This window comes from Neoarius graeffei, chromosome 19, assembly GCF_027579695.1.
Source record: "Neoarius graeffei isolate fNeoGra1 chromosome 19, fNeoGra1.pri, whole genome shotgun sequence".
NCBI lineage: Eukaryota > Metazoa > Chordata > Actinopteri > Siluriformes > Ariidae > Neoarius > Neoarius graeffei.
In genome coordinates, this window is record NC_083587.1 from 26,896,028 (window position 1) to 26,912,674 (window position 16,647).

The 16,647-nt window shown below is 41.6% G+C and overlaps 1 protein-coding gene across 5 annotated transcripts in view; it reads right to left on the reverse strand.

Moving 5' to 3' along the window:
• The window catches only part of tpk1 (thiamin pyrophosphokinase 1), an 86,797-nt gene that overhangs the window by 24,571 nt on the left and 45,579 nt on the right, over window positions 1-16,647 (reverse strand). For all 5 annotated transcript variants that reach the window (XM_060899927.1, XM_060899928.1, XM_060899929.1 and 2 more), the window contains exon 4: window positions 11,817-11,886. In XM_060899927.1, the coding sequence (XP_060755910.1) occupies window positions 11,817-11,886 (70 nt within the window). The remainder of the gene's footprint in view (window positions 1-11,816; window positions 11,887-16,647) is intronic.

The window sequence follows — 16,647 nt, forward strand, 5'->3', positions numbered from 1 at the left end:
TTTGCATTGACTTGTTTGGGGTAGATTTAATTCCATATATTGAGTATAAAATAACTGAAATAAAAAGCTATGAAATACTTAAATAAATTGGGTAAAATTTACCTCACATTTATGTATCTATTCAACAGCTACTTTCTCATTGAAATTGGGTAATCTCTTCTTTGCTAGTAGGTAATACCTGATAATTACTAATCAAATGTAATTAATATCACTTAGCAACCATTACTTATTCGGAGAAGGTAAGATGTACCCCCCAAAAAAAGACTTTCAGATGGTTCATCATCTCAATGTTTTTAATCCATAAAATCATCAAAAAAAAAAAAAAAAAAACACAGAATAAAGTGCAGTACAACAGCTTCACACAACATTTCAAGTAATGAACCTGTTTTATAACTCACTAACTAACAGCTTCAAATGTTGTTTCTGGACTGACCAAATCTGCAGTCCAGGTGCATTTATACAACAAATAACTGAACTGCCTTGTTTATATGCAGCAATGATGCACCAAATGATCAAAAAACACAAAATAAAGTGCAGTACAACAGCTTCACACAACATTTCAAGTAATGAACCTGTTTTATAACTCACTAAACTAACAGCCGGAGAGAGGAAGATGGCAGTCCGAGAGTTCCCTGTCCCGCTCACTCAAACGCGTGGTCTGACGCATGCGCAATTTGGAGGACAGGACTCACGGCTTTGGGGTACATTTTACTGTATTTTTCCATGTAACGGTTGTTACTGTTAACGAATAGGTAGCATATTTATAATTTACCCATTACTTTATAATTCCTTGGCTGACTGCAATAATCAAGTAAATTTTATCTGGTTTGCATAGATTATATTTACCACTCTCCAAAATCACTTCTTACAGTGTGTGTTTGGAGAGCTTGGAGAAAAATCTTATCAGTACACAGAGAATTTTTTTACCAAGCCTAAAATCATGTCTGTCCTAATAACAGACTGATTTGTTTAAAATAAATAAACTACTTCATCTTGTGATTCACTCTGATTTCCCTCTGGGTCCTACCACTGATGCAGAATAGTATTGTTAGATAGCTGTTCTAAATAAATAAATCCTACACAAACACCCAGTCTCTGCGTATTGGTGTTGGGAATCCATAAATAAAAAATAAGCTCCAGCCCAGAAAAGTCAGCAGCCACTTTAAAGTGGCCTCAATAGAGACCTTTCTTCCTGACATCTCCCTTACACATGAAACATTTTGGCGACAAAACTCCAATTGGAACCCAAGCGTGCCTTTCTTCCATTCAAATTAAAGTGTCACTTAAAGTGATAAGAATAATGGGAAAGCTTGGCCAGCTGTAAATAAGCTCAATTCTGACTGGCGTAGCCCAAATTACGATTACAGAATGCAGCCAGTGCAAGAGTTTGGGACTTAAATCGGCTTGAGAACAAAACACCCGTCATGCCTCATGCAGTTTGTTACAGCACAAAGTGAGAAAATTAGAGACTTCAGCTCGGTCGTCGCTTTTTTGTTCCACGCAGTCGGACCATGCTGATGGACACTGACTATCCACAAAACTGCTTTCAAGCTATACTTAAATTGAGATCTAAAGCTTGTTTGTTTTGGCTTCACATGGGCTAGGTAAAGGAAACTCTTTGAACAAACTACAAAAACATTAGTCATGCCTTATTCAGGAGACAAAAATTAATTAGAGGGACAAAATAATGTCCAGTCCAGTTCCTACTGGACTGGACACTATAGTAGCCCGGGTACCTGATAGGCTCCGGACAACTGATGATAGTTTCAGGAATCTTCCAGAGATCCCAACTATCATGATATCTACCAAGTCAGAAGATTTAAATGTGTCAGAGTTAATGCACTTAGCTAGCTAACGAGCCATTTTATGACATTATACAGTACTAGCTACTAGTTTTGTAGTAAAGACCACATAAACCAAGAACAAGTCATGACCAAGACACAAGTGTATCAACATCTGGCTCATTTATTTATCGAGATATTTGCTTGGCATGCTTGAGACTGGTACAGGCTGTTCTGATTGCTACTTGTGTTGGTTAGTTAAGTCCTTGAGATTTATCTTCACTCGTACGTTCTGTTTTGCTTAATGAAGGTTAAAGAAGCAGCTTAACGACCAATAGGTGGCCATTTCGATTCCCAGCAGAAATGGCTGAAGTGCACTTGAGCAAAGCATCTAACCCCCAACTGCTCCCCAGGCTGCTCTGGGTATGCTGTATGTCGCTCTGGATAAGAGTGTCTGCTAAAAACCATTAATGTAATGTTGACTAGTAATGCCTTTCTTCTTTCATAAGATTATGATCCTGATGGGTGATGTAATAGTACATACTGTCTCTTCTTTCATACAGTAGTGTCATCTAAACCTGTCAGGTTATGCTTCATTGGATGATGATTATGATGTGATGATGAAGCTAAATTATCTATGTATGACCGGGTAACGGAAATCCATTACCCTGTCATACACAGATAACTTAGCTTCATCAATCACATCATCATCCAAAATCACTTAGCAACAACACACTCTTGAATGTGAATATACTGTATTATACTCGTCCGTCAGTGAATGTTTACTCCCAGATATCGGTGAGGTAGAATCTCCTTGGCAGCAGAGGTTTACATTCCAAGACCATACTTTATCAATTCAACTTCCTTCAGTACAGACAGATCAAAACCTATCCGTTGCAGACAAGCTCCTAATCTAAAACACCCGGCTTGGTTGCAGACAAGCTCCTAATCTAAAACACCCGGCTCGGTTGCAGACAAGCTCCTAATCTAAAACACCCAGCTCGGTTGCAGACAAGCTCCTAATCTAAAACACCCGGCTCGGTTGCAGACAAGCTCCTAATCTAAAACACCCGGCTCGGTTGCAGACAAGCTCCTAATCTAAAACACCCGGCTCGGTTGCAGACAAGCTCCTAATCTAAAACACCCGGCTCGGTTGCAGACAAGCTCCTAATCTGAACACCCGGCTCGGTTGCAGACAAGCTCCTAATCTGAACACCCGGCTCGGTTGCAGACAAGCTCCTAATCTGAACACCCGGCTCGGTTACAGACAAGCTCCTAATCTGAACACCCGGCTCGGTTACAGACAAGCTCCTAATCTGAACATCTGGCTCAGTTACAGACAAGCTCTGAATATAAAATACCCGGCTCAGTTACAGACAAGCTCCTAATCTGAACACCCGGCTCGGTTACAGACAAGCTCCTAATCTGAACATCTGGCTCAGTTACAGACAAGCTCTGAATATAAAATACCCGGCTCGGTTGCAGACAAGCTCCTAATCTGAACACCCGGCTCGGTTACAGACAAGCTCCTAATCTGAACATCTGGCTCAGTTACAGACAAGCTCTGAATATAAAATACCCGGCTCGGTTGCAGACAAGCTCCTAATCTGAACACCCGGCTCGGTTGCAGACAAGCTCCTAATCTGAACACCCGGCTCGGTTGCAGACAAGCTCCTAATCTGAACACCCGGCTCGGTTACAGACAAGCTCCTAATCTGAACATCTGGCTCAGTTACAGACAAGCTCTGAATATAAAATACCCGGCTCAGTTACAGACAAGCTCCTAATCTGAACACCCGGCTCGGTTACAGACAAGCTCCTAATCTGAACATCTGGCTCAGTTACAGACAAGCTCTGAATATAAAATACCCGGCTCGGTTGCAGACAAGCTCCTAATCTGAACACCCGGCTCGGTTACAGACAAGCTCCTAATCTGAACATCTGGCTCGGTTATGGACAAGCTCCTAATCTGAACATCTGGCTCCGAGACCCTGAATCATTATATCAAGGACAAGAACACTTTCTTTACTCCAAGGTTGAACAAAGGAGCCATCATTCAGAATGCACAAAGGAGGATACACATTTATATTTTCATGTTCATTGTGCAGTATTTCAGTTCCAGCTCCCCTGTTTATTTAACCAATCTAAAGAGAGCTCAAATCTCTGTACTTACAGAAAGAATCCAGAGACACTAAAGATAAAATAATCCGCTTTTGTATCAGTCCTACTGTTATCAGCCTGCAGTAATACTATGTTCACAGCTCCTGCTCCAGTTAAATGCGTTCATCTAAAGCTAATCAAACAGTAAAGGTCACTAAGAAAATTACATTCACATAAACCAACAAATCCCAGTTCAGTCCATGACCCTACACTGTTAACAAAACTCCATCCTGTGCGTGTAATTCTCACATAACATTAAATAAAAAGTGAATAAGTCTGTTCTGAATACACGTGTGCAATTTTGGAATATAATCCTCATTAAACACGTATAACTGAACTCTCAGTATGGTCCTAATCATTATAGCTGCCCTTAACATGACAGGATGAGAGGTCACCAAGCCCTGAGAAAAGTTCTTTCAAACTCTGATGAACAAAACAAATCAAGAGCAAAAACGACAAGTGAGCAGCCTGATTTACAAGTACAATCAGCCCTGCACTGAGCGTTCAAGAGACCTCCCTGATCTCGCCCGTCTTTGATTACGCTTTCCTTGAGAAAGGGCAATTTAGCCAGGAGTCCGTTTTTTTTTTTTTAAGAACCCCTTCTTCTTTCAACCATAGCATCACAAAATCACAGAAGGTTTTGTTTATTCTTCAGACCATTATAATTGCAGTCTAACAATTTTGACACGTACAAGTGATTTGATGGATGATGGAGGACAACACTTTTTTTTTTTTTTAAAAACATCCTTTGAGACATCTTGATTAACAAACAGAATGCTACAAAGAATCCTAATCTGTTCACCAGATCATTAGGTTCCTCGTGTGGAGCTCCTGTTGTTTTAGTTCTCTTTAATACTGCCGTATGTTGTCGAATTGAATCACATTTTGCACAAATACACCAAGTATTAAAATATATTGTCACATGACCTCTATCTTATGGCACGTTTGTCGTGCTCTACTCCGATTTGCAAATTTCTTAGATGAAATGCCAATCTGCAAAATTAAAGGGCTCCTGACAGCAAAATTATCCTCTAAAATAGGTTTCTGTAATAAAACTACAAACACCACTGATCACTTTCATGATAGAACTAACCACCAACAGAACGAAATCAGTAGATTTGTCTTTGTGCCAAGTTGCGTCAATCTGGCCAAGCGCTAAGCCACTGTCAGTGGCCGCCATATTTGCCGTGATGTCACATGCAAAACGACTGCTCGGCCTTCAAGGCAGCTATGGCCGACGAAACAGAGCGATTTTCTGACCAGTCTTCAGAAACCGAGGCCCTTTTTGAGGTTGACACTGGACATGTCAGATTACATGAAGATGAAGCAGTGGGTGGCATTTTGCCTTATCGTTTTCAGCCGTATCTGGATGATTTGCCTGCAGAAGGCGAGATTTCCGACTCGGACACAGACGACGATGGGCCCAATGCAGAGGATGTCGTGATCCCAGTTGACATCGGGAGGCTCCAAAACACTGAATGGTAATATAATAATAATAGATCTAGTCCTCTGGGGGGGGGGCATGCAGACAATATTACCGCACTGATTTCCTTTTTAAAAAATATGCTCTCTTGAAAGTTCATGGTCTTTTAGATTTGGGCCGTTTTCTCACATTTTTATTTGATAAGAATAAAAACTTCTATGCACTGATGAAATTCAATTGCATGTTCGGCCTATAAGGTCCAGCCAACACGGTATTGCAGCGGAACTGTGGCAGAACTTTGAATCATGAACAAATTCACCTATTGCTATTATTTAGTAGTAAATATTACAAGATGGAGATCTACACCGAAAAATCATCAATCAACAGCTAATCAAACAAGTGTCACAAGTCTGTCAGAGGCCCACCTGTCATTGGGAGTCCACATGTCCCGTGTCCGGCGCACTTTGTTTTGCCCGCGTCTGATGGGATCCTTGGGAAAGGTATACAGACTATACCTGGCTTCCCTGGTGTTGGAGCAAAATCCAGCCACACAACGAGCAGGCATATTCACCAAAATAAACGACTCAGATGCAAAAATATTCACTTGCAAAAGCACTGGTGAACAACGAGAAGTTGAGAAAATGTCTGTCAGTGGTTCTGCATGTGACGTCATATCCGCCTTCTTCCTCAGCCCTGGGTTGGCTCGCTATGATATCGATTTATCTGCGTGGCGGGCCATTCAAAACGATGTTTCTTACTATTCTGTCACGCGATGTGTGAAGTAAATCTGTCATTTTATTCAACTCAATATGGCAGAAATTAACAAATTAACATTTTTTGCTGTCAGGAGCCCTTTAACTTTTATGGTTGAAATTCATATTTGGCTATAATAAAAATTCTGAAATTTATCATGTTCTCAGTAACACTGCATGTTTTTCAAAAAGGAAAGGAATTTATGGCAAAACTACTATTTGAAATTTATACAATTTATATGCGCTCCTTGTGTATATAAGGAATAAACACATTAGTGCATGCTGTTATAGGAAAACAATCAACGACAGGGTGGTGCTCCAATAACAATGCATCCCAAAGCATTTTATTTCTCTTATAAAACACAGCAATTTGTTATAGCACTCACTGTTTTATTTAAAGAATGATACATACCCTACGTCGGGGCGGCACGGTGGTGTAGTGGTTAGCGCTGTCGCCTCACAGCAAGAAGGTCCGGGTTCGAGCCCCGTGGCCGGTGAGGGCCTTTCTGTGCGGAGTTTGCATGTTCTCCCCGTGTCCGCGTGGGTTTCCTCCGGGTGCTCCGGTTTCCCCCACAGTCCAAAGACATGCAGGTTAGGTTAACTGGTGACTCTAAATTGACCGTAGGTGTGAATGTGAGTGTGAATGGTTGTCTGTGTCTATGTGTCAGCCCTGTGATGATCTGGCGACTTGTCCAGGGTGTACCCCGCCTTTCGCCCGTAGTCAGCTGGGATAGGCTCCAGCTTGCCTGCGACCCTGTAGAACAGGATAAAGCGGCTAGAGATAATGAGATGAGATAAGACATACCCTACGTCATAGATTTTATCTGTTTAAAGCAGGGCTTTGAACCAGAGTTTTTTTCCTATTGGTTCATTCCGAACAGAAACGGAATTTTAACGTTTCCGGTTTTGGGTTCCACCATTAAATAGACGTTCCCGAACCGGTTAGAACAAAAAAAAAAATCGTTCCCGGAACGGTTAATTATGTTCCCTGTCAGCTGTTTAACAAATGGCTATAAAATTATGTCTCTGTCTCATCCAGCTTAAGCCAAATGTAGGCTAATTCTATTACAACCTTCATTAAATAAGACAAGAAATAATTCAAAACTATTATTATTTCAAATGTTGGCAATTTGGATTCTCAGTATGTCTTCCCATCTACACAAACAGAAAAAGTGCCAAAAATGAAAGATAATTCGTTTAGTGTGTTACCAAAGGCTAGTCAGGCCCTATGCATTGATAGGCTAACAGAGGTTAACGTCATTTAATGTTCGCGAGCCTCTCATTAACGTGGACAAATATATTGATATCATGTTTGATGTTTTTGAATAATGATAGACTGCAATATTTACCTCTTATTTAAGATGTGGAGACGTGATAGTAGTCCACCCTCCCGCTCTCTCCATTCAGTCAGCGAATGTCACACAGGAAGTGAACCCCAGCGGGTCATAGAAACTTGCGCAGGAGAAGAATGACTTTATTTGTAGGCTACGGAAACTTTGAGGAACGAAATAAAAACCGGTATTAACCGGTTACCATTATTTTTAATAAGCGTTTCTGTTCCGGAACATAAAAACTAATAAAGTTTCTGGTTTCGTTTCTGTTCCATGTGAAATAGAAAAAGTTCCCGGTTTTCGTTTTTGTTCCTTGAACCGGTTCAAAGCCCTGGTTTAAAGGGCATATCCTGGATCAAATCCGTTTGTTTGTTTTTTTTTTTATATGAAAGTATGTCCCTTTACACACTCATCCAGAAGGGTAATTTTGCACAAGGCCATCTGTCTACAGCAGAAAAAAATAAAATAACAAAACACATCTGGAAAAATCCCAAGGGAGTCTGGAGCCAGATTCGTAACGTCACCTGCGGAAGCGCCAGCAGGCTGCGAGAGCTTGCGCAGTTTCAGTCTGTGTACACCAAGTTTAGCAGCTAGCGATTTTGCATTGAAATATGGAATTGTTGCCTGAGCGCAATGTTTCCGGTACTTCACCTTTGGATGAAGAATGTAATGAGATGTCAGAGTTGGGGCTTCATCTGTTTGGATTTGATGATGATTCAAGTAGTGAAGACGATGGAGACAACGTAAATAATACATGTGAAGCAAGTGTATTATCGCCCAGCGCTTTCGTGTTGTTTACTTTTGTGTGTGTCAAAAAACATTATCCGTGTACCCAGGGCTCTACAGTGCGCACATTTCACTCGCATTTGCGAGCGAATTTTTCGGCATGCGAATGACAAAAAAAAAAACGCGCATTCGTGCGAGGGCTTCTTGCGGCCGACAATTTAGGAAAGTACTGAGCACAGACGCGACGAGTTTAACATTCTAAAATGTATCAAACGTTAAACTGCAAAGTATGTAAATCCAGCGCTGGATAGCCTACCTAATATAGTGTAACGAGTAACGGCCTGTATTGTTGTACGTGTGTGTGTTCAGTGTTGTGTACGTGTGTGTGTGTTCTGCCTGCGCCTTGCTCCCTGTCTGTAGTTGCGTGCGTTGCCTCTGTCTAGCACTGCGGTGGTTCCCACGGTAGCCAGGGGGTTGGGGGGGGTGGGTGGGGTGAAAAAGTTACTTTTTTTTTTTTGCCGTTCTGCCATGCTAGTGCGTTCTACCGGGACATGAGATTTCAGCATTTTTATTCTTCTCAGTCTGTAGCTTCAGTTAAAGTTGAGTCTGGTGCTTTTGTGCTGACGCTACAATAGCCTACTATCACAATAAATATCCCCCGTAACATTTCCCATTTTCTACTCATCTTTCTGTGATTGCCCCTCTTTCCCACGGTTGTATGTTGTGGGTGTGGCATTAGGTGGGAAAAGTGCTTTTTAGGGATTCATCAGATCATTCAACTGAGAGATAACTGAGAGCTGGTTCGGACCGAGCTGAGAAATATATTCGCTATGCAGAGAATAACGGCGTTTTTTAAAAGCAATGATGGTGGAAACAAGAATAAAAGAACGGACGAGGAAGAAAGTGTAGTGAAGAAAGCTAGAACGACGGGAGAAGGTGCGGGAAAATTATACAAATTCAACCCTCAGTGGTTAAAAGATTTCGAGTGGCTGGAATATGATGCTACTACGAAGGAGATGTTCTGCAAATTTTGTAGGGCAGCCCCGTCAGCAACGGCAGGCTCCAACCGATAGTGACATGATTTTTGTTTAATAGAATAATGAGATGGAAATCACACACCCCAGTGCAAACATTTAGATGGGAACATACAACACAGCAGAAAAACAAATAATATACAGTATATACAAATGGTGCATGTCACAACACAGCAGAAAAACAAAGAATATATATACAGCTGGGCGTGTTGAGTTGCAGATGTTAATTGCACATTAGTTATAGAAACTCAGTTCAGCTACAAAACTCAGGATATTGCACTGTATTTGGTATTGCATTGTATTGGGTATGGATGTAAAAGTGTAGTAATATAAATATAAAATATACAAAAGCTATAAAAACTAAAAAGTTGCTCTGTGAGGTTGCACTGTAATAAGTATTGCACTGTATCAGGTAAGTGTGAGAATATTGTCCTTTTAGGTCCTTGTTGGTGCATTGCTGCACCTGCCAGAAGTGGCATCAGTCAGTGCATGTAATTAGCCTTTTTCACATTACATCACTTGCAGAAGAACCTCGCATCCGTTTTCAGCCTTTTGAATGGAAGAAGAGGCGGCATGCTAATCTGCTGGCTAACAAGTAGCAACCATAGAAAGTCAGTAAACTTCCTTTCCAAAACAAGGCAGATAGGTGACTGGAATGGTCGCTAACAATACGTAATGATAAACAACAATGCGCAATATTATTATCAATCTTATCTGTGAATGACACAGTTTTGTTAACACATGTTGCCACCTTATACCTCTTCTTCCATTCAAAAGGATGAAAACGGATACGAGTTCCCCTGCAAGTGACGTAATGTGAAAAAGGCTAACTGTTCAAGGTGGTTATGACCTGTGGGAAAAAACTGTTTGAGTCTGTTGGGCCTTGCTTTGATGCACCTGTAACGCCTGCCTGAGGGCAGCAAGTCAAAGAACTCAGAGCCAGGGTGGGAGCTGTCCTTGATGATGTTGTTAGCTCTGCTGAGCTCTGCTCTCTGTTTAGCTACTGTTTGTTCATTCATTCAGTTGTTCGTTATTCATTTGTTTGTTCATTCATTCATTCGTTCATTCTCAATTGAATTTTGCGTTTTGTGTGTTGGTGTGTCTAAGGTTTGCGCTGCAATAAACCTTTAAAATGAAAACCTACTTGTGCTTGTGCCCCCATTTTTTTTCCCTATGCTCCTAAAATTTTTAACTTAGGAGCACGTGTGCTCCTGAAAAAAAAAAGTTAGTTAGTGTAGAGCCCTGCGTGTACCACACAAACACAGGAACACCTAATTTAGAGTACAGTCTCTCTTATTTCTTACCCTGGCAACAGTCAACTTGTGAATTGCCGATTTTCTTGGTCTTTTTCTCGGCTCTGCTTGGTCCTCGGCTTCGAGGGCCTCAGTGGATGCGGCACTTCGCCTTCTGTTAGGGAAGACGAACACAGCTGGCTCCTTTGGTGACGCTGACACAGATAGAGACGGTGTTGCTTTGGGCATTCTGACAGATGGAACTGTGTCTTTTTTCAGATCAAGTTGCCTCGTGAAGCCCATTTCCCACTGCAAATAGTTCTCAAAGTCGTCGGGCCTTGTAGATGCTGTAGTCTGTAGCATGTAGCCAATTTTTCCGGGTGCCTCGCACGAAGCGCTCCCATTTCTCTCTCTTTGTCCGGTCTTTTGGGAAACGATGAGTACTAATCCCATCAAGATTGGTGTTGCTACACCCTCCTACGATACATCTGTTAACCATTTTAATAATTACGCGATAACGTTGAAGAAATTTGCAGAAAACCGCCAGGTCGTTTTCTCAAACAAACCAGAGCTGACGTAGGATTCAGAGGGAGGCGTCCCGCACGCGACGTCACGAAAATCAATGTTTGCCGGGAAATCCAAATGCCAAGTTTTTTCAGAGGCGGACCAATTCGCCTCAAATGGCTTGATTTCAACTGAATTTTTCTGGTATTGCGCAAGGTAAAAAAATTGCACAAAATGCAAAATGTTACAGATATTTGACCAAAGTTTAATATAAAATAGGAGAATTACATTGATCTGGTTCCTGAATTTACCTGTGATATGTACTTTAATGTTATGGAGCATCTGCAAAACAATGTAGTTCGTGTTCCCTTGACATTAATGAGGAAAAAAAAAATCACATTTCCTATGTAAAAAATAAATAAATAAAAAAAAGCCTTCAAGTATCTTTAACTGCTGCAAAGCACTGACACTTAAAATTAATCATCTTCTGAACAACTGACACTTCAACAAGATTGTGATATAATTAAACTATACTCAGAAATGTCTAATCTACAGTTCAAATGTTTAATATAAACATCCCTTTTATACAGAGCTGAGATTTTGGTTCATTTTGGCTCAAATGAAGGGACAAATAATAGAGAACTGAGAAGTGGAGCCAATATAAAAGGGGTCTACAAATGATTTTAACATATCACCAAGTGATGTATGTTAAACTATTAAAACCACTCAATCGTGATCTAGTAAACTCCCCCTTCCTGAAGGCATTTTAAACTCTTCGAGAGCATGAAAAGTTTACTGTATTCAAAATTAAGAAGGAGAGAAGGTGAAGTATTCAAAGTTAAGAAGGAGAGAAGGTGAAGTAGCTGTCCTTACCTTTCCTTTTGGCTCCCTGTCAGTTCGTAAAGATGGTTGGCCCCGCCATCTGCGCATGCTCGGATCACGGCTGAAACAACACGCAACACATCAGCTCACATAAGCTTCAGTCCAGCAGATTCCCCTGCTTGACATCTGACACTTAAAGGGGAACTGAAATCATTTTTAAACTGGCTTTATTTCTTAATTAACGTGCTATTCAATTACGTTTTCGGTTTTATTAACCTTATATCGTGACTCGTATTGGCATATTATATTACACTTATCAGCTTTTTTGGTTTTTAGCCATGCTGAATGTAGTTCATACAGTGGAAGAAATAATTATTTGATCCCTTGCTGATTTTGTAAGTTTGCCCACTGGCAAAGATATGAACAGTCTATAATTTTAAGGGTAGGTTTATTTTAACAGTGAGAGATACACTGTAAAAAAATATATTTGTTGTTTTAACTTAAAAAAGTTAGTGCAAGGGCTGCCTTAAAATTTTGAGTTCACTGGAATTCACATAGTAAGTTAAATTGTTGTGAACTTACTATATTAATTTCAGTGAACTCAAAATTTTAAGGCAGCCCTTAAGGCAACCCTTGCACTAACTTTAAGTTAAAACAACAAATCATTTTTTACAGTGTAGAATATCAAAAAGAAAATCCAGAAAATCACATTTTATAAAATAAATAAATTGATTTGCATTTCGTTGAGTATTTGATCCCCTACCAACCATTAAGAGTTCTGGCTCCCACAGACCGGTTAGACACTCCTAATCAACTCGTTACCTGCACTAAAGACAGCTGTCTTAAATTGACACCTGTATAAAAAAAAGACACCTGTCCACAGAATCAATCAATCAGACTCCAACCTCTCCAACATGGGCAAGACCAAAGAGCTGTCTAAGGATGTCAGGGACAAGATTGTAGAGCTGCACAAGGCTGGACTGGGCTACAAAACCATAAGCAAGAAGCTGGGTGAGAAGGAGACAACTGTTGGTGCAGTAGTTCGAAAATGGAAGAAATACAAAATGACCATCAATCGACCTTGGTCTGGGGCCCCACGCAAGATCTCACCTCGTGGGGTATCAATGATCACGAGAAAGGTGAGAGATCAGCCTAGAATTACACGGGAGGAGCTTGTGAATGATCTTAAGGCAGCTGGGACCACAGTCACCAAGAAAACCATTGGTAACACATTACGCCGTAATGGATTAAAATCCTGCAGTGCCTGCAAAGTCCCCCTGCTCAAGAAGGCACATGTGCAGGCCCGTCTGAAGTTTGCCAGCGAACACCTGAATGATTCTGAGAGTGATTGGGAGAAGGTGCTGTGGTCAGATGAAACCAAAATCGAGCTCTTTGGCATTAACTCAACTCGCCGTGTTTGGAGGAAGAAAAATGCTGACTATGACCCAAAGAACACCGTCCCCACTGTCAAGCATGGAGGTGGGAACATTATGCTTTGGGGGTGTTTCTCTGCTAAGGGCACAGGACTACTTCACCGCATCAACGGAAGAATGGACGCGGCCATGTACCGTAAAATCCTGAGTGACAACCTCCTTCCCTCTGCCAGGACACTGAAAATGGGTTGTGGATGGGTCTTCCAGCACGACAATGACCCAAAACATACAGTCAAGGCAACAAAGGAGTGGCTCAAGAAGAAGCACATTAAAGGTCATGGAGTGCAGGCTTTCGTCTAAACGGGGGAACAAGGGCGCTGCGCCCTCTTACTCTCGGCGTGCGCCCCCTTACCGACTCCGTGAAAACATCCCAGCAACACTACGTGACAATGTGTCTGATCATCAAATACGTTATAATTGCTCCAAAAATATTCCAATCATAGTAAATATACCGCCAGACGGTGCAAAAACAATCCGAATTGGCGTTTTCCAGACTGAGGCGCCATGTTGTTTAGTTGTTTACTTGTCGCGGCTGCTCTCGCGAGATTTGACATGGGTTACATAGAAGGTCAGCTGACTTGTAGAGCGAGATTTCTCGAGACTGAATGACCTTTCACCCACCGGCGCGGGAGCTTTTGACAGAAGTAGTTCGCGAGTTGTTTTTGTTGACACTTGGGCATTTAAAGATGTCATCCCGCGGCACGAAGCGGAAGAAAGCCAAAGACTGTCCGGGGCAGAAGATGATTACTTCTTTTTCAATGTTGACAGACAATTTGTTACAATTTCCCTCTCAGATAGCCTCAGAATGTCCCATTGGAGCATTTTTCAAAGGCTTTGCATGGCGGGGGGGGGGACAACCGATACCATCTCCCCCCCGCTTCGCTCCCTCGCCATGGTGAGCACCCTCATACTAAATTTTTCTAGAAAAAAAACCCTGGAGTGGCCTAGCCAGTCTCCGGACCTTAATCCCATAGAAAACCTATGGAGGGAGCTGAAGCTCCGAGTTGCAAAGCGACAGCCTCAAAACCTTAATGATCTAGAGATGATCTGCAAAGAGGAGTGGACCAAAATTCCTCCTGACGTGTGCGCAAACCTGGTCATCAACTACAAGAAACGTCTGACCGCTGTGCTTGCCAACAAAGGTTTAGCCACCAAATACTAAGTCTTGTTTGCTAGAGGGTTCAAATACTTATTTCACTCAAAGAAATGCAAGTCAGTTTATATCTTTTATATGAAGTTATTTTCTGGATTTTCTTTTTGATGTTTTGTCTCTCACAGTTAAAATAAACCTCCGATTAAAATTATAGAATGTTCATTTCTTTGTCAGTGGACGAACTTACAAAATCAGCAAGGGATCAAATAATTATTTCCTCCACTGTATGGTCAGCGGCAGGCGTCGCTTATCCGCGCGATCTTCACGAGACTTGTGCAAGACTTCAAACGTAAAGTGTCAGCACCGCCATTTTGAAAACTGTTTACACAGCAGCCAGATCGCCATATCATTCCAATTTAGATTAACTTCGAGATTTGCCAGCTTCATCAGTGATGGAGTGTCAGTCCTGTGCGCTGTGGCGCGTGCACCTGAAGGCGCGCCTCGGGCTGCGCGCGCCGTGAACAAGGCGCACCTGAGCTCAATTAAGGAACTGTGTTTGCGCCCATTTAAGGACTGTGCTGATGCATTTGCATTGCGAAGTATTACAATACACATGTACGCATTACCAAGCCTTTCTACCTGTTGTCTTGATTTCCTGTTTCTTGTTCTCGTCCTCGCTTAGCCTTTGATGTACTGTTTGTGCCTTGACCGACCCTTTTGCCTGTATTCTTGTTTTTGATCTCGCCTGCCGTTTTGGATAGTTTGCCTGTGTATATATTGTCTCACTGTATTAAACTGTATACTTCTGCACATACATCCGCCTCCCTCGCATACGTGACATCCATATTGTATCCCATACGACTTCGAACCAACATGGAGTAGAGAAGTGTCGGAAAGACGACAGGATAAGGACTAGTCTGTTGAGCTGGTATTTACGCCATTACTGTCGCACAATTAAAACATGCCAGATCAGGCGGCTGGTGGGTTTGCAAAATAATAAATACATGCATGTATTTTTGTGATAAATACATATTATACTGAGCGCATTTCCCACATTATCCTCACTAAGGTTTCGGACAGCACTACAAAATGGCGTCCCCACTATATAGTGCCCTGTATAGTGAGTAGGGAGCGATTTCGGACACAGGGAAAACTTCCGGCTTGATTACAATCAACAATCGAAGGAGGGCGCGCGCGTCTTTTGACAACGTTGGCAGATGTTGGTCACTTTGATTTCCGCTGTGATTTCCCCAGCGTGTTACACTGCTCTGTGATGAAGATGCTGTGGTTGACGTCACATGTCTCTGAAGAAGCACATTCATGGCCATGATTTGAATTTATTAAATTTAATTTTTTTTTACTGTGATTATCAGGCTGCATAACCTTAGTTTTTTCTAGCTGTAATTGCACTGTTGACAGCATAGGGTGCAATAATGTTCAATAGAGAGAATATGCACGACTTCACTCTAGGTGGAAGTAACACAGCTCTAATGCAGTGAAAAAAAAAAACCAACAAAAAAAAAAACGGATCTAAAAGGTGAAAGCGCTGTTGTACAATTGATTGTACAAATAGATTTAACAAGAAACCAGAGCTCTGTTTTTACAGACTGCTGAAAGCTAAAGAAAAGAGAAGCAAATGGAGGTAGTACAAAATATTCATAAATGTTTATTTTGAGAAGCCATTATATTTTACCACAGTCTACAAATGTGGGTAACTAAGTATTGTTGGTTATTAAGAAACAAAAGGGCTTTTTTTAAATAAACAAAATGAATACGAGTTGATAGGGCTGGATACCGGTTTGGCTGGACCGGTTTGGACCGGTAAAACATACAAGAACTGAGTCCAAAAAACCGAAAGTCGTGAACCGGTTTTTTGGACCTGAAAGTCGGAACAAAGTACAATATAATGATTTCTATTCAGACATTTTAGTAGTACTCTAGTCATGGAAGGTTAAAAAAAAAAAAAGCCCTGAATCAAACTAGATAACAGACATCCCAAGTCTCCCGGAAGTTCCGGGAGTCTCCCGCATATTGATAGTGGCTCCCTGATGCCCGCAAATTGGATAATATCTCCCGGAATCTCGAGCAAGCGAGCAAGAGCGTGCATGCGAAACATCAATGTCTGCATCGTGCATATGACGGAGTGCGTAAGGGAGAGCGAGAGAGACTGCGTGTGTGCCTGTTCATGTAGTGCATGCTAGACAAAGAGCATCCTGATTCGTTTACAGACATCCCAACCTACAGAAACCCCCCCCCGATGGGGGAAAAAAGTCATGCGGCACGACACCTCCCGGAAATGAGTTTCTGCAGGTTGGGATGTCTGAGATAAGCCCTAAATAAATTGATATTCTTCTCT